Source organism: Atractosteus spatula, chromosome 15 (assembly GCF_055471065.1).
Source record: "Atractosteus spatula isolate fAtrSpa1 chromosome 15, fAtrSpa1.hap1, whole genome shotgun sequence".
NCBI lineage: Eukaryota > Metazoa > Chordata > Actinopteri > Semionotiformes > Lepisosteidae > Atractosteus > Atractosteus spatula.
Window position 1 is genome coordinate 21,995,768 of NC_142720.1, and position 18,437 is coordinate 22,014,204.

General features: G+C 36.3%; 1 protein-coding gene across 1 annotated transcript in view; it reads right to left on the bottom strand.

Moving 5' to 3' along the window:
- csmd1b (CUB and Sushi multiple domains 1b) overlaps positions 1-18,437 on the bottom strand; it is a 203,723-nt gene that overhangs the window by 121,049 nt on the left and 64,237 nt on the right. The window contains exons 9-14 of the mRNA XM_088933977.1: positions 12,762-12,944; positions 11,722-12,048; positions 7,109-7,303; positions 5,088-5,226; positions 3,693-3,880; positions 2,148-2,336 (exon numbers count right to left, since the gene is read on the bottom strand). Of these exons, the coding sequence (XP_088790103.1) occupies positions 2,148-2,336; positions 3,693-3,880; positions 5,088-5,226; positions 7,109-7,303; positions 11,722-12,048; positions 12,762-12,944 (1,221 nt within the window). The remainder of the gene's footprint in view (positions 1-2,147; positions 2,337-3,692; positions 3,881-5,087; positions 5,227-7,108; positions 7,304-11,721; positions 12,049-12,761; positions 12,945-18,437) is intronic.

Consider the following 18,437-nt stretch of genomic DNA (forward strand, 5'->3'; position numbering starts at 1 on the left):
CACTGCTACGCATTTTTTATGAATCAGTTGTGGCAGCGGCCATCTTCTATGCTGTTGTGTGCCGGGGCAGCAGCATCATGGCAAGAGATGTAATTAGGCTCATTAAATTAATCAAGAAGGCTGGATCTGTTTTGGGGCTGAGCCTAGACGCCTTGGAGGTGGTGGCGGAGAGGAGAATACTGTCCAAGCCATCATGAACAACGCCTCTCATCCGCTACATGGGACTGCTATTAGACAGCGGAGCACTTTTAGTAACAGGCTGCTCCAGCTAGTGTTCAAGGGAAGTCCTTCCTCCCAGCGGATGTCAGTATAACACTGCCCCAGGCTAGGACTGCTAGCCCTTCATCTGCTCATCTATAAACAGCATGTTGCACTCATGTACTTTTGGACATTGCATTGATATACTGTTTTTACTGTGGTATTTTCAATTTGTACCTACCTATGTGCATTTTGCACATCTTTTATTGTTTTACAGTGACTATTAACATATTTTGCACACATCTGTTTTTCTAATTCTATTTATTTTATTTTGTATTCTATATACTTATTAAATGACTCTAATGTTGTAGTTTATTTTTAATTTTAGCCTATGTCAATGTCTGTCTTGTTTGATGTCTGTCTTGTCTTTCTTGTGCTGGGCTGTTGTAACACCTCAATTTCCCTTCGGGATTAATAAAGTCTTATCTTATCTCTTATCTTAGTTTAGGCTTGTGTCGTTGTAGTGTTACAGTGAGGAGTGAAATGCAGGGACATTTAGACACACTCTCTGTCCACATAGAAGGACTGTTTATGACAGCAGATGATGCTGACAAACAACATAATTTAACACCTAGGTTTTATGATACCAGCCCAAGAATACTGAATCTGAACAAAATAGCTTAAGTGTTCAGAAAACCATAGGAATGTTTCCTAGGTATTATAATATAAGTTCCTACACTGTCTTAAAACACTGATGTGAAAAAAGGAATCAATGACCATCTCTTGTTCCAAGACACATTGACCTCAGTCAGTGGCATGACTTCAGTGGGCATTTCATGAAACCAAATGCAGTGTGCAAGTATGCTTTTCTAAGATTTATGTGAATATCTCTCTCGCCATTGGTGAGGTTTTATTTCTCCTTCATCAGAGTATTTGAATGTCTACTCCCTGAGGTCACAAATAGTGCTGAAACATGATGTGCTCTAGGCAAGAAGTACTCAGATAGTAAGAGCAATGTTTATTTTGGCGATGAAATGTGAATGAAATTGCATGTAAATGACTGATGTGTGGCAGTATTATAGCATAAAGAATTATTATAGAAACAGAACACCAGGAATAATTCTTCAATACGTCTTATGCATGGTTTCTTTGGTTGACATTTATATTAAAGTCAGAAAAATCTAAAAAATCTTTTATCATTTTTTTACACAGTGCTTAAGCTGGGACGTGTTAGGAAATGGGGATATTCCCAATAAGTAACAGCTGCAGCTCAGACCTTCAGGCAATTGTCATTATTACCGGAGAGAAACGTTGGCAGTGAGTAATGTGTAACTGGACTGCTTATGGCAAGAATCCAGATTTTTGCAGGCAATAAAATGTATTGGTACATATACAGCATAAAAAGTGTCTGAATATGAGATATTAAAGTCAAATAGGAAAAGAAGTGATTTAAACGGGAAGGCAGAGATTCAGCTCATGAATCACCCTCACAGAGAATCATGCCCACTGCTGTCTGTGATGAAGATGACAGTAAGATCTGGGTAGATTCAGCAACAGACGAGACAAAGGCCTTATTGGACTTATTTAAGCAAGGTTCTCACTATATACATAATGTAAAATACATGTATATAAAAGTTAATTCCCTTTATAAATATAACACATTACACTTTCATTTTTTGTGAACCCCTTCAGCCAATAATAAAATTCTATTCAATTCTAGGTTCTGTAGCCTGGTTGTAAATTGATTGAAGATATCCTTTTCAAGAAAATTACTTATTTCTACAGAGCATCACAGAACCAGCCTCACTGTGCTTTTTTGGAGCAATGGAGCAGATGCAGTGTGGAAGCAAGATTTTTTCATTCAGTTCCATGAAAGGGAATGAGTGTAGTCTCTGGTGACTCCACGATATTTGTATAATTACACAATTCCCAGAACGAGGGAATCTCACCATCACAGCTGGGCAGTGCGTGGTTCCACTGATGGCTCCTCTCACAGACAAGGGGCTCTTCATCGCTGAGAGTATATCCTTGATCACAGCTGAATGTCACTCTGGACCCAATTGCGAAGCTGTTGCCGTGACGTTTTCCATTTACAGGAATACCGGGATCTAAACAGGAATCTGATTCCATCATGATGCCTACAGAAAGAAAGAAACAAATAAGAAAAGATGGCCATGTGTAGTATTCACCATTATTTAGAAAAGATGTAGGATATCTGCTACAGATCACAGAGAAGACGATAATAGCATAGTTTTAAGAATGAAGTAAAGAAGTAGATGGCTGTATTGTCTTTCAGATTTGGATTCCTTATTGTGATCCGATTGCAAAAAAATGCAACAAAATTGAAGAAGAGTGTGTCTGTAGAAACTGTGGTTCATGTCATTTCAGGTTTCCTTGCTTTGCACTTGATGGCTGGGAGCCTATAATTCTTCTCAGTTAACTAGCTGAATTAGCAGAGAGAACTCAGTGTGGTCATGTGTCAGGAACATACTGCTTTTACTTACATTAATGTCACTTTAATTGGTACTACATGGGAGTGCTAAATCCACTAAATGTCAACATTTGCTGATATACCTTAGTAGAAAATAAACATTTGTTTATCAAGAATCTTACAGGAGTGCCTTTTAAATCAAGTTTTTGTTCCTGCAGAGTCATCAAGTACTGTATATAAATCATTGTATTGCAGTATAACAGCATATAATACCCTTTCATCTCAAAGACATTATTGCAATGCGTCTTCCATGACATTTTGTCATATGGCTGTCTGATAGAAATACTTCAATACACAGCTTATAAAACTAAATATTTAAGATAATAAATAAGAGGAACAAATGAGCATGATCATATTTGCCACAACAAATGAACTATGTAATGCATAATAAGAATGATGTTACATTATTTTCTCAAAGCAAGATATATTGTGTTAAGAATGTGTATATTTAATCTAAACGCTATTAAACATTAACCAAAATGTACATTTCCAATTATAAAACATCCTTGTGATTATAATAATACATCGCAACTATTTTGTGTTTTCTACCAATTTATGTACAAAATTATATATTTTAAAATTGTAAGGGTTGAGGAACAAGTTATGATCTGCTGGGAGGTGGTATTTGCAGATTTATTCTAATATATTTGCATATCTTATTGTTACTGTATAAAAATTGTAAGAGGAAAAAAATAGCATAGAAAGTGCTTAAACTTATAAAAATCCCAGTAAAATCAAGAGTGATATTTAAAACAGTGTCAAGAAAAAAGAAATCCTAACTTGCTTGTGCTGTTATTGGTCAAAAAACAGGCCATTTTCTAAAAGCCGTCACAGTGTAGAGCACATCTAAACTGTGAAAAAAATCCATTAGCTGATATACATTTTGCAAAATAAACGGATGCTTTGCTTTCAAATTCACCGCTTTATGATTAAGGAGGCCATCCTTTGAGACAGAGCCTTCCTGTGAATGAGAAGGAACTCCAAGTCCACATTAAGAACTCACTCTCATAGCGAATCTGGAAGCCCACGCTGGAGCGGCTGTTGTCCGTGGTGAACAGGAGGTACATGTAATTACTGGTGCTAATGAGGAAATGAGGAGCCTGTGTGCCGTGGTATTCCCCTATTAACGGCGAGGAGTTAGCAGGCCCATCTCGGATCTCTAAAGTGTCATAGTTAACTTCAGTCTGAAACCTGAAAACAAAATTAAAAACTGTTTTTAAATGAGGCCCTGCAGCCGATGCAAAATCCTTATAGTGTCTTAAATAATTTGGTTACCGAGTTACATTCTCCATATAAACATCTGCTTTGTAACATTCAAACAGGAGATAGACGTGTTGTTAAAAACTGCGGTTGCATCTGAATATTTGTTTTAAAACTGTTTTGTAACTAGCTTCAGTCCCTCCATTCTCTTTTATGGTAACTTCTTGTTCTTGTAGGAATTATGGCAACTGTGAGAATGCAGCCCAGCCTGGACCTCTGGGGCAAGGAGCTGCTGCTCTTGGCCACGAGACCAGCTGCTTAAAGACAATTTGTCAGGTGACAGTTTAAAAACCAGGAAGGGGCAGCTTTCTGGGTTGGTCAATCTGTGTTTTAAAGATCCCATTATGACATGCCTAATAGGCTTTCACAAAACCCAGACTCCATCCCCAAAAACACAGGGCATACGCCAGGGCTGCTAGCATACAGTATAACCACTCTTGTCCTGAATGGGATCTGTCCATTGCAGGACCACAAAGAAAGGGGCAATTTAGACTAGACCATTAAACCTAGCTAACATGTCTGTGGGAAATTGGAAAAATCCAGTGCATCTAAAGAAAACACACATAAATATTGGAAGAATAATGTAATCGTTACACATATGGCACCCCAGCGAGGAATTGAACCCAAGATTTAAGAGCTGTGAGGCAGCAACACTAACACCCTAAATTTCCCTTAAGATAATAAGGACCTCAGGATGTGCTACTCCACTATATCCATGTATTAGAGCCATTTGTCACTTCACATACTGCCAACTCCACAGTGACATTCAGGAGAGTTATCGCCAACTGGGGAGAAATACATTTCTCATTCATAAGAATGCCCACAGAAGTACAGAAGGCATCTCCCAGAATGCCCTGTCCGTATTGGCAGCACTCAGCCAAAAGCACACTACTGCTAATTACATGTCCTGGGCACAAACCAGCAAAGGAATATTGTAAAGCTTTAATTGCATGTACCGGTAGTGCATAACAAGAATAAAAGTGAAATTAGATACCTTCATTTCTCATAAACAACACTATCAAAGTCTTGTCCTATCAAAGACATGCAGCTTTTTCACAACATAAATACTGTCTACGATATGTATGCTATGTTTTTTTAATACAGAGGGAACAAAAAGGTTAAATATGGTAATTAAGACCTTTCAAAGGATATTTTGATGGCATGGTCCTTTCTTGCTTCAATGACCCATTCGCAGTTTAATGAGTCCTTATAGTACCCTGGCCACCCGGGGGACAGAAGGACGCCTGTTGGTGCTGTTAAATGACCACCACAAGGGGCTGAAACGGAACAGAAGAAAACACAGTGAAGATGATGCTGAGTATTCTAAGCCACTGCACAGCATAACTTCAGCATTTCAGCTCAAATGAGCTGTTTTAGTTCAGTCATGCCGTCCACAACAGGCACTGAAGGAGTTAGTGAACTGGCTGAACTCGAGACAGCATGAATACATTTTAAATCCAGGCACCCATCACATAAATAACAATAAAATGCGAACTTCTTAAAATAATTTTTAACAACCCACATTAATATAATAGTAAATTTAATTAATAATATATTTATTGACCACATATATGCAAATGTTAATGTGACAATTTTTTTTTCTTGATGACTAGTATTAGAAGAATATATATTTATTTACCATGCTAGAGGAATTGAGAATTTATATTCTCATTCATCTCTTTATATTAAAATAGTCATTGTGCTGATTGTTTGAACGTGTACATTTTGGTACACACACTACTTAGAAAAAACAGTGTTAAAGTCAGCATCAGCTACGTGTTTTAAAATTATATTAATTTAATTTGATACGATAAAAATAAAAGCACAAAAGCAAGAACAGCTTTTGTTACAGTTCTACAGCAAATATTCATCGTGAGGAAGTGTAGAAAGGACGACAAACAGAATCATGCAAATCTAAAATGGTAAGTTGGGTTTCAAGTGACAAAACTTGTGTAGAATTTTTGTTATTGTTTTAACTGGAATTTATGATTGAGGATTGGGAGAAATACAGATTCCCATTTCTGCCAATCATCAACTCACTAGGGTACAAACACAAGCTTTTAGACCAGCATCTCCAGCATTCACTGTGCTAATACCAAAGCGACAGTTACTGTATCTAGTGCCACTCCTACTGTATATGCTGCTTTCTATAAACTTGACTAAACAATTGGCCACTACTCTACAAGCTGTATTTCAGCAGTGCCTGCCATCTAAACCTGTCAATGCTTCCTCATCGATGACTTTGTCCTGCTACGTCCTGAACCCGTTGAAAAGAATTACAAGTCATATAGGAGGCAATGGCCTGCTGCCCAGACTTCTTAACCTACATTAACCTTAAAATAACAAAAATAATTCCTCCAGACTTCTCTCACCTCTTCAGACCAATGGATCAATGTTTGACCAATGTCTGAGGCATTTTGCAGATATGATGGAAATTGGCCAAAGTCAAATCTGCCACAAAGTATTATTATTGACCAACGCAGTCGTGACCAAGCGTATATCCTCACTACTCAGTATGGAGACTAGCTTCCATCGGATATGACACTGGAAGTACATCCTGATACTAAAACAGCCCTGCTTTCTCTCTTGTGTGAAGCTATTTGCTATTGTCATATCTATTGGACATAACATGTAAGAAGTAAGATATTATTTCTTAAAGATTTCTTTAGAAGCACAACGTATCACTTTTCAAATTCCACTATTACACATGCCATTATCTGCTATGTGACTGTAGCATTAGATATTTAACATTGTAATGATTGAAGAGATTGATTTGGATGAAGATATCCTTGTATGTTGTCTCTAAACAAAACACAATATAAAAGTCAATGTAAATAATATTCCTCAATCAAATACCTTGCTATACATGTACGTTCTTCCATAAAAGATGTAGTAAAGTACTTTAACCATCACATATGTTTACAGTTTCTGAAGAGGAAAATCCAATAACATTCTGTAATTACAAAAACCTACCACAAAACCCAAAGGCATTTTCTGTAAAATTATACAAGCTACAGCTACATTAAAACAAAACACATCCTCACAGGTTAGCTCTAAATTCCCCTAGTGGTCTCCCAACACCAAACAAAATGAACATACTGCAGTTTTCCTTTACTGCATATTATGTTTACTTAATAGTGTGAAAACACATATATCTACCTTCACATCTAGGGACAGCTGAATTCCAGACAACATTACCATCCTGCATCACACATGTTATTGACTCAGATCCTTGCGTTTTTATAAAGCCTTCATCACAGCTGAAAGATACTGAACTCCCCAGTAGAAACCTGTCTCCGAATCTCTGGCCATTAATGGGGATGCCTGGGTCATGGCACTCATTCTGCCCAAAAGCTGGAGAGGGAGAGAGAAACAAATAAAAACTCTTATTAGTTGACAGGCAGAAGCAGAAACTGTCTTTTTGTTGAACCTGCATTTGTATTTTGAACACTGCACCAGTGCCAAGACTTAGTTTCTCATTGTCTGTTTGCTTGTTTCAAATAAAGCGAGGAAACCTCCTGAATTTTGGAAAAATCAGAAGCTGGAGTGGAGTTATCTTCAAATGTCCAGTGAACTACACTACGATAAGTAGTTATATTCGACAAGAATGTAGACCAGGACATTTTCCTAAAGCACTTAGAGAGAGATACTTTGTATAAAGGCACCACAGCAGTACCCCAATCAAATTCTGATCCCATAATCTTTCCAAATCCGAGTTCAGAGCTCTATTTGCAAGTCTACATTGCTCCTTGTCCTGTACATTACAGTGCCTTGCGAAAGTATTCGGCCCCCTTGAACTTTTCAACCTTTTGCCACATTTCAGGCTTCAAACATAAAGATATAATTTTTTTATTTTATGTGAAGAATCACCAACAAGTGGGACACAATTGTGAAGTGGAACGAAATCTATTGGATTTTTGAAACTTTTTTAACTAATAAAAAAATGAAAAGTGGGGCGTGCAAAATTATTCGGCCCCCTTGCGTTAATACTTTGTAGAGCCACCTTTTGCTGCGATTACAGCTGCAAGTCGCTTGGGGTATGTCTCTATCAGTTTTGCACATCGAGAGACTGAAATTCTTGCCCATTCTTCCTTGCAAAACAGCTCGAGCTCAGTGAGGTTGGATGGAGAGCGTTTGTGAACAGCAGTTTTCAGCTCTTTCCACAGATTCTCGATTGGATTCAGGTCTGGACTTTGACTTGGCCATTCAAACACCTGGATACGTTTATTTGTGAACCATTCCTTTGTAGATTTTGCTGTATGTTTGGGATCATTGTCTTGTTGGAAGATAAATCTCCGTCCCAGTTTCAGGTCTTTTGCAGACTCCAACAGGTTTTCATCCAGAATGGTCCTGTATTTGGCTGCATCCATCTTCCCCTCAATTTTAACCATCTTCCCTGTCCCTGCTGAAGAAAAGCAGGCCCAAACCATGATGCTGCCACCACCATGTTTGACAGTGGGGATGGTGTGTTGAGGGTGATGAGCTGTGTTGCTTTTACGCCAAACATATCGTTTTGCATTGTGGCCAAAAAGTTCGATTTTGGTTTCATCTGACCAGAGCACCTTCTTCCACATGTTTGGGGTGTCTCCCAGGTGGCTTGTGGCAAACTTTAGACGAGACTTTTTATGGATATCTTTGAGAAATGGCTTTCTTCTTGCCACTCTTCCATAAAGGCCAGATTTGTGCAGTGTAAGACTGATTGTTGTCCTATGGACAGACTCTCCCACCTCAGCTGTAGTTCTCTGCAGTTCATCCAGAGTGATCATGGGCCTCTTGGCTGCATCTCTGATCAGTCTTCTCCTTGTCTGAGCTGAAAGTTTAGAGGGACGGCCAGGTCTTGGTAGATTTGCAGTGGTCTGATACTCCTTCCATTTCAAGATGATCGCTTGCACAGTGCTCCTTGGGATGTTTGAAGCTTGGGAAATCTTTTTGTATCCAAATCCGGCTTTAAACTTCTCCACAACAGTATTACGGACCTGCCTGGTGTGTTCCTTGGTCTTCATGATGCTCTCTGCGCTTTCAACAGAACCTTGAGACTATCACAGAGCAGGTGCATTTATACAGAGACTTGATTACACACAGGTGGATTCTATTTATCACCATCAGTCATTTAGGACAACATTGGATCATTCAGAGATCCTCGCTGAACTTCTGGAGTGAGTTTGCTGCACTGAAAGTAAAGGGGCCGAATAATTTTGCACGCCCCACTTTTCATTTTTTTATTAGTTAAAAAAGTTTCAAAAATCCAATAGATTTCGTTCCACTTCACAATTGTGTCCCACTTGTTGGTGATTCTTCACATAAAATAAAAAATTTATATCTTTATGTTTGAAGCCTGAAATGTGGCAAAAGGTTGAAAAGTTCAAGGGGGCCGAATACTTTCGCAAGGCACTGTAGCTCTAAAAATCACACACATTTTTCACAGGCATACATGGATCATGAGCACCCCAGAAATATCACAAAATGTACACCCTTAATCACTTTGCATAAAGTCCAATGGATGGCTAACCAAAAGGGACATAAAATATTCACAATAAAGAGCGGAAATAAACAAATTAGGAATACAGCAGTACAGCTCTAAAGTAAAGGACAACAACCTCACAAGTCATACAAGTTCTATTTCCGATTACAGTAGGATAAACATGTGCTTCTGAAACTGTTACAGTTCTTTCAAAGAAGGCCAGCAGTTTTATACTACAGTAGAACCAATTTGGTATACTATAGTGAGTGAAGTGAGTGATTATGGACAGTTGAAACAACAATGTTCATCCTCTTAATTTCAACTCAGTATAGTATCAGTGTAATTTAGCACAATCTAGCTATTCCCACTTGCAAACAGTCTCATTTTATATTTGTATGTGTTTATCTATATTGATCAGGAATGAGTATTTTTAACATGGCTGTTGCAGGCTTGGACTTTTTGATTTTGGATAAATTAAAAGAATATAAACATACACTGAAAGTATAGAAAGTGTATAGCACGAGCCCACAAGAAATAGCTACTTTCTTATACTAATGGAATGATATAACACTTAAGCTAGTAACAAAAAGTTAATATAATTTTGCAAGGGAGCCAAAATCCTTTTGAAAGTTATCCTGTTAGTGGTTTTATCACAGTGTGCATTAGCCTCTAAAAGGACTGAATGTTTCAGAAGAGAATTTGTTAAACAAAGATAAGGACATTTATATTTTATGGGCTGACCTCCTTCGTTCGAGGTAACAAGAAAAATACATGCACATCACAACAGAAAGACAAAAAAGTATTTGAATAGCTTGGGAAAGAAATTTAAACAGCTTTGAGCACAGTTCAATTGTGGTCACTTTCTCTTCTTCTTCTAAATAATTCATGAACGATGAGCAAATCAAAAGATGACTTTATTTTTTGTGCTAAATTGAATGGATACACAGATTAAAAGTAACTGTTGGCACAGAATTGGCAGTGAGCAGTTTTGACTGGTTTCCACTTATGGTTGGCTTTTAGAAATGGGAAGAGTGATGTTTTACAATTTGCAGCTGCTTTCTGATGCTGAATTTCAAAAGTAAAATATACATTTATTTTCAACTATAAAACTAACCAGGCTTGGTCAGAATCTATAGTTAGCAATGCTGAACCATGGGCTTTTGACATTGAAGAAATTATGTTTGGGAGCTATCACAATCTTTGATGCATTGCATCAGGTTAGCTGGGTATCTGGGTCATGTGACGTTTTCAGCAAAGCGTGAGAAAGTGAGGCTGAACAGACAGGGATTATCCTTTCATAACATAAATAAAAGGGAAAACAGTTTAAAAGAAGATCCATGTTAATCTTAATGTCTCAGTTTTTCACCAAGGGAGACTACAAACAACTCTTTGCATAATAATATTCAATGGAAAGCAGTAAACTCATCTTGACAGGCAGCTTACTGACAAAGTACATGAATTCAATGGTGGATTGCCCTTTATTTATCTTATCTTTGAGATTATTCTGTTATCTTGAAAATATGTAGATTTTTAAGCATTTTCATTGTAATGCCTGCCATAGCACATTGATGTGAAAGACAAATGCATACAACCTTCAATCAAAATAATATTTTGTAAGCATATATCTATAAAACAACAGTACTATATATTAATCTTAACAAATTCTTCCTTTCTGCAATTACAGATTGCAAAAGGGCTGCATGAGCTCGCAGCATTTGTCTGAATCATCTGTGAATAATGTACAGCCATGCCCACCTCAGGTGGATTCAGGATAGTTAAAACCTGCACGGACAATGCTTGGGGCTCTCCTCCTATAATCTGCTCTCCAGCATGTGCTCTGATTCTCAGCGTCCTTTTTGCATTCTCTGCTCAGGTAACTCTTGGACTTCCGTCCCCTCTTCGTCCCAACCTCAACTTTTGAATCACACCAACACTCTGCCTCTTAGATTTTTTCAGGACCTGGATTTCCTCAGTGCTTTGCTACAATGTCTTCCCTGCTTTGACCCTCACAAGTTTGGAAAATGACACCTGACCGTGCTTGTCTGCATAACATATTGCTTCTACTTTCAACCTGCTACGACACCACACTACCGGCAGCTTCCCTTTTGGTCTCTGTCTCTCTCAGCACATGGGTTCACTTTATGTCTCACAGCCATTGCTTAGTTCCACCTTAGGCAGCAGGTAATACACAAAAACATTGGGTTTGTATGTGGTGTATATAAACAAACACTGTATAAGCACATGCATAAACACAGCAGTTTGTTTTACATCAGATAACAAGACAGGGAAGAACGATATGAGGCATATTTACTTGTGTATGTTATGTTGAAACCTCTTCCTGTGTTGGAGTGGTCGGACTGAAACTCCAAGCGCATGATATGACCATTGCTGGCAATCTGTGAAGGAACATCTTTGCCAGAGAATGTTCCAAATGTAGTTGCTTCAGATATTCCTTCGTCCTTCACTGTTAAGTAGTCAAATTGGGGCTCCACGTCAAAATCACTGAAGATCAGATGTATTCTGCTACCTGGCTCTGCAATAATCAGCCATACACAGTTCATGTTGTTTCCATACTCATCTGGGTAATTGGGAGACAGGATGATTCCCGACGGAGCCGTGAAATTAAAAAAGCAGGAGACTGCACAAAGGGAAGAACATAATAATCTGTCATTGGTTTGGCACTGTTTTATAGGAACTTTACATTACTGCTATATCTGCATCATTCCCCCAAAGACACTATCCAGTATAACTGAAGACCCATCCTTTTATTCATCAATTTATGTCTTTATTCTGCAACAAACTTTTGAGTAGGTGTACAGTTAGCATTACTATCCCTCTGGATCTCAAAGAAACCAATGTTCTGATAATTATAACCCCTTCTGCGTGAAAGAGACTAAAAGCCATAACAAAAGAGCTACTGCTGCAGGTATCACCAAACAACAGAACATCTGGGATTCCTAATATCTGCCTGATTAATTCGGTACATTTTTAAAAATCAAAAAGTGCCCAGTAGCAAAGCAGTCTGCTAATAACACTATATACAATGAGTGCTCCTGGGCTGATAATGAAATGTCTGACATCTGTATCCAACAAACTATAACACTAAAATTACACCTGTCTATTTTATTTATTTACAACCTAGGGGCATATCTAATGTAATTCTGTCATGAAAACTTGATCTACATAACACAACTGACTTACCTGCAAAGGGCACTGTGCCTTTCAACAAGTCAATCAAAACTGTTTTTATAGCACCTGTCATCTAACGATGGTAGATGCTTGCTTGTCTAATCGTTCATTCTCTATGGCAAAGCTGATTAATTACAGTAATGTATTTGAAATAACTCTTACAGACACAGCTGGGTTTGTTTCCAGACCACTGGTTATTTTGTTGGCAGGAAATTGTCCTTTCTCCGACCAATTCAAAAGCTGCCTGACACTCAAATGTCAGCATGTCCCCGTGCAAAAAACTGCTACCAGTCCTCTTCCCATAGGCTGGAACTCCAGGGTCCCCACAACCACCTTTGTCAATTTCTGAAACATAGTGAGAGACAAATTAATGGATTGAGAAAACTTTACAAAAATGTCCTGCACTACGGTACAAAAGAGTCGTTACAATATTTGTATAAAACAATGTATAGCAGTGGAGTTCAAGATTAAAAGGCAGCATATTTTAAACTGCTCTAGAGAATTTGGAAAACTTGACACCAACACACACTGTATCATGTAAAAAATTAAATAAAATTACAGTACTTAATGACTAGTTGAATATTTGGCGTGTTTATGCTGGTAAGAGCCATTTAACATTATTAATTTGTTTATTGTTGTCAGCGTATGCAAATGAGGTAAATGTTAATTTGTACATTATTCCGTCTTGGAAACACAGCTTCCATGCCAGTAAACCCTATTGATAAGTCAGAGAAATAGGATGTCTTTTTTTTCTTTAGAAAAATATCAAAAACAGAAACCACATTTAAGAAACTAGCAAATACAAAAGACCACTACATTACTACACTAAAATTATAGAATCAGTAAGAACTGATACAGTACATACTGACTGCTTAATATACAGCAAACCTTCGGTTTAACTCACTGCAAAGTTAATGGACAAAATCTGCTAAAGAGGAATTTTATCTGTAAAATACCTGACTTTTCCTGTAATAATGGACAGTGCAAAAATTAGAAAATAATAAATAACATCCTTTGAACAACATACCTTTAAATAGTTCTAAAAAGCAAAAATGTCAATTTTGTACTATAGGGATAGGTTGATGTCTTACAATGAGTGTTGCTGGTGTTTCGTATGGTTCAGTGAATTTATGTAAAATATACAAATAATAAAACCAGGTAAAAAATAAACACTATGTAGGCTTAATTCAGGAATAATTGATAGAAAAATAAGTCAAAAGAACTAGAAAGCTTGTTTTTCAACTGAAAAACATTTTTCATGATTTATCATTTGGCATTTGGCAGAAATAGACACCCCCACCCCCCTAATAATCCATTAACTGTAGTGTAATTGTTTCCTGTAATATAATGCTCAAGATAGGGCATATGAATTTAACTTTACTGACAACTTTTTGTTTTAAAAAATGTACAAAATATTCAACAACTACAATAACTTGGTCTAGATTTTTTTATCCACAATAAAATTTTCTTGTGTTTTGTAATTTGTATTTTATCTTAATGTTAGATTTTTTATATTACTGCCACCTGCTCTTTTAAAGCATAGTTGCGTAAGAAGATTACTAAATTGATTGTTCCTTGTAAAAGAAAGGTAATTATTCACCATGTCATCATCAGGATTATGTGGTTATAGGAAGCACTTGAATGCATCTTTAAAGATTCAAAATAAATTGAATTCCATTATGTCACCTTTCATATAAACACGGAAGCTACCATGATTAATGCATACTCTATGGGTTAAACACAAAGGGGTAGGAGGGAATAGAAGTGTTCTTGCTCTTCGGGAAATTCAAGGTGAATTAACAGCAGATCAACAAATCATGCTTTGCCAGGCTTTAATGAATTTCTTTGGTCTCTTGGTACTCTATAGTTCCATGCTTGAGGAAGCTTTTGGCATCCTTTATGAAAAGATTAACAGGAATTAAGTCACTTGTCTGTGTCAAAAAATCCAGAGCAAGATTCTGATAGCTACCTAAAACCTATTAAGAACTACTTCTTCTGCAAGTTGTAAAAAGAATAGAAGCATGTAAACTTATCATCACACGGGAGTTTTTCAAAGGTTTAGGAGCAGACCATCAGACACAGAGGACTTAGATTTTTTACTATTTTTTTCTTCCATTAAAAAGCAGAGTTTAAAAGGCTAAGCTCTTAGGAGTCTTCAAAACAGAAATGGCAATGTCTTGTCAGTAAACAAACATTTTATATTATCTCAAAATGTATAGGTCTGAACATTTCCTTAAACTGAATTATAATTTCAAATATGTATCCCAAGGGTAGAAATGGTTGATTTTTTTACATGATCTGAGACAGAATACAACCTAACATTAACTGTGGTTTGAAATTCAATGAAAGGTCAGGGCAGTGGTCTATGTAACCTTACCCTCACATTACACATGGAAATTAGTTACAGCGCCTCTGTGTATTATGTATTACAATGTAAATAATAAACTATTACTATAATATAATAAAAATAAACTTTATGATTAAAAATGTGTCTCATATTAACACAACAAAATATGGAGTGAAATGAATAAGTATTAGAAAAAAATTCCAGAAGATATAGTTATGGAAAATTTTCACAAAAAGAAGGTATTCCAATGTTTTGTTGGCCAGACTTGTCTGTGAACATCAAAAGCTTTAATTCCGCCTCCCATGCATAAAAATGATCGATGACACTCTTATAGCATTCATTTTCATTATAGATACGTTATTTCTTTCCTTTGCATTGTTTCTATTGATTGTTGACCAGATGTATCTCATTCTGCAATATATTTCTATTTAAACTACACCTTTGCCATAGACATAGTGACAACTAAAGTCAGATTCATTTCTGAATACCTTAGAAATGTTCAGTTACATGTTCCACAGAGATCTTCGGCATCCAAATGCATGCATGTTGCCAGTCTAGTCTTTCCCTCTGTTTTCAGAGGGAAAATAGTTTTCTAAGAAGCCCCTGTATTATACAGTTACTACAGCAAACATGTAAGTGGTTCCCTGTTATATAAATTAACAGTTCATTAGTGTTGACTATGTTTTCTCAAAATATGAGGATCAATTGTGGAGCACGAGAAACATGATTGTTTTGAGAATATGGATATTTGTCTTAACAAGGATTGTTGTCAAGTACTTTCAAAATAACTGCTTTTGCTGTAGTTAAAATGTCTTATGTTGACATTTCAGAACAGAACATACTGTATCAACCATCTGCATTGGAAGGTCTTCTCCAGTTCAGACAACTTCAGACAACAATAATCGGAAACACATGAGGTCAATAAACAAATTAATTACATCAGAATCCAGGTAAATCAATTGTGGCTGATACTGTATCTTTTTAAATGCATTTAAACCTCATTAAACTTTTGATAAAGAATTTATATAAGACAACACAATCCATTCAGATCAAGGTACTCACAGTTGATATCTATATTGTTTCTATAGGATAATTATGTACTGTAGTATGTTGCTTTCAAAAGCATAATGCTTAATTCTCAAGACATCCAAGAATCAACCACAAGTCTATGGCTTCTCACCGTAGAAGACATTTTGTTTATCACCACCATCTGTTTGGAATACACTGAAAAATTCAATGCCCTGATATACAGTATGAGAGAGCTAACATTTTGATATTAAGTTTGTTGAACCTAACATTTTCATTCTTTTGAGTAACACGAAATAACATAACTTGTGAACCCTGCCTGATCTTGCTTTGAACTAACTGACAGAATCTAAGTTTAGCCGAGTCATAACCCAGGTCAGCCTAACTTATATTATTTCTATATTATTTACTTATAATATTTCTCTCCTACTGAGATCAGCTCTAATGAAGATTGTAAACCAAGTGTGTTCTGAAATTGTATTTTTATTGAGATAATTCAAATAAGTCAATTCATGTAGAGCAATGAACTGTAAACCAGCAGGAGTTTTTGCTTTATGTTCCCTTGAATTTTAAGAAATTCTGAAAAAAAAATGTGTTCAGTTCAAGTGCAGGTTTGGATAATTGTTACTTCTTTTGAAAGGATCAGCAGTTAATACACTTCACCATGGCTGTTTCTTTGCTAAAAATATTGCCAATCATGTGTCTGGCTGTCTCACATTTTGTTTGTCAAAGTGTTCCCTTGTCAAGTTACATTTTGATTCTACTTACTCTGAAGTACTTTTTGATTTGTAGCAGGTATTCTGATCTTATGAGAGGGCTGAATGCAAAGTCATCGCCCATGTCCTGATGCACCCCATTGGTTTTCATGTATCTGATTTTGTACTGTGCAGAGCAACCAATGAAACTGATGAAAGGGCTCTTCCTAATTACTGTTAAAATACTACATCTGTTTAGTGTTGCACACTATACTAATTCTAAAGATACACTCACTTTAAGCCAATTTCTCAGAACAAAATAAGTTTGATTGATTTCTGTACTTAAAAAAATGTTAACCCACAAAGCTTCGTATTTCAAAGAATGTAAACAAAACCCAAAGCAGCAAAATTAGATTTTGACTATATATTTTCTCTTTCCAAGAGAAAAGCACCTTAAAAACATTCACTGCTCCTCATTCATAAAATGTGCATGGCCATGTCAAGTCACTGGGGTATTCTTTCTGAGGTAGAAAACAACATTAAAAAAAAGCTGAGTATCTTTCAGCGTGAAATGAAACTATGTAATTATGATTAGTTCAAATGTTTTTGTATTTCTAAGATTAAGATTTTTTATTTTTCAAAAAAAGATAGTAAACTTAATGCCTTCTAAAATTTTAATGACCACATTCCATTATATTCTACCCTGCAGTGAGAGATCACGAGCTTTTGATCATAAAGACAAGAGAAGAACTGAGGGTGGATATTGTATTGCTCTATTTTTTTCCACTTAGATGTCTTACCTTCAATGTATCTGTTAATTGCTGGACAGGGCTTGTATTGAAACAAATATATATAATATATATGCAAGAGAGTTCTGCAGCTGTTTTTCTTATGAGGGACAAGGTTTGTGTAAATGTCATTGGAAGTTTAATGCCATTCACAGGTAAGCTTCAGAAGCAAAAGCTTTGATAGAAAAAACAGCAATCTGATATTCACAAGAGAAACACTGAGCACATGCTAAGAATACAGTACATTTACCTTGAGTTCCTCTCTTTCAGCCATGATGTATTAAAACTAGCTTCACACATGAATTTTAAAGTTATACTTTCTTTTATTTCTGATAAGCGAGACTTTAGGTAGCAAGAAAAACAATTTATAAATAAAAATACTAGTAGTTTTTTGCCAACTATGTCTAGACAACATAGTGTGACAGCCCAAAAACAGTGCTACTAAAAATAAACTGCCCCTGAAACCAACAGGTTCATTAGATCCTAACTCTTACAAAACTACATCAAATGTAACCTGATGCCCACAGAGCTCTTAAGAGCTCCTTCAATGAAAATGAGTGGTTTTAAAGTAGGAAACCACACTTCCAGAAAATCTGCTGAACTAAAAATACAGCTGATTTTAAACTAACCTCTTTTTTACCCATGAAAATATGAAAATGTTTGTTCAGTGTGACAGGTTTTTCTGTGAGATTTGATTAGAAAGATTCAAAGTACCAGTAAAAATTTGTTTTTAGCCTAACCTACTGCAAAAATACTGCCAGTACTACAACCTTTGTCATTCAGAGAAAGTGCCAACTAAGGGATTACTCATTCAAACAATTCATTTACTATGTTTTCTGTATGTCCTCGGATTCTTGTTATGTTTCTTGAATTCAGTGTAGCTATATTTTTGTTCCTTAGAATGGTACAGTATGGTTATTATAAATCATCTGGTTAGTGCTTAAATTACATCCTGTTTGAATCACTAAAACTAAAATATGGC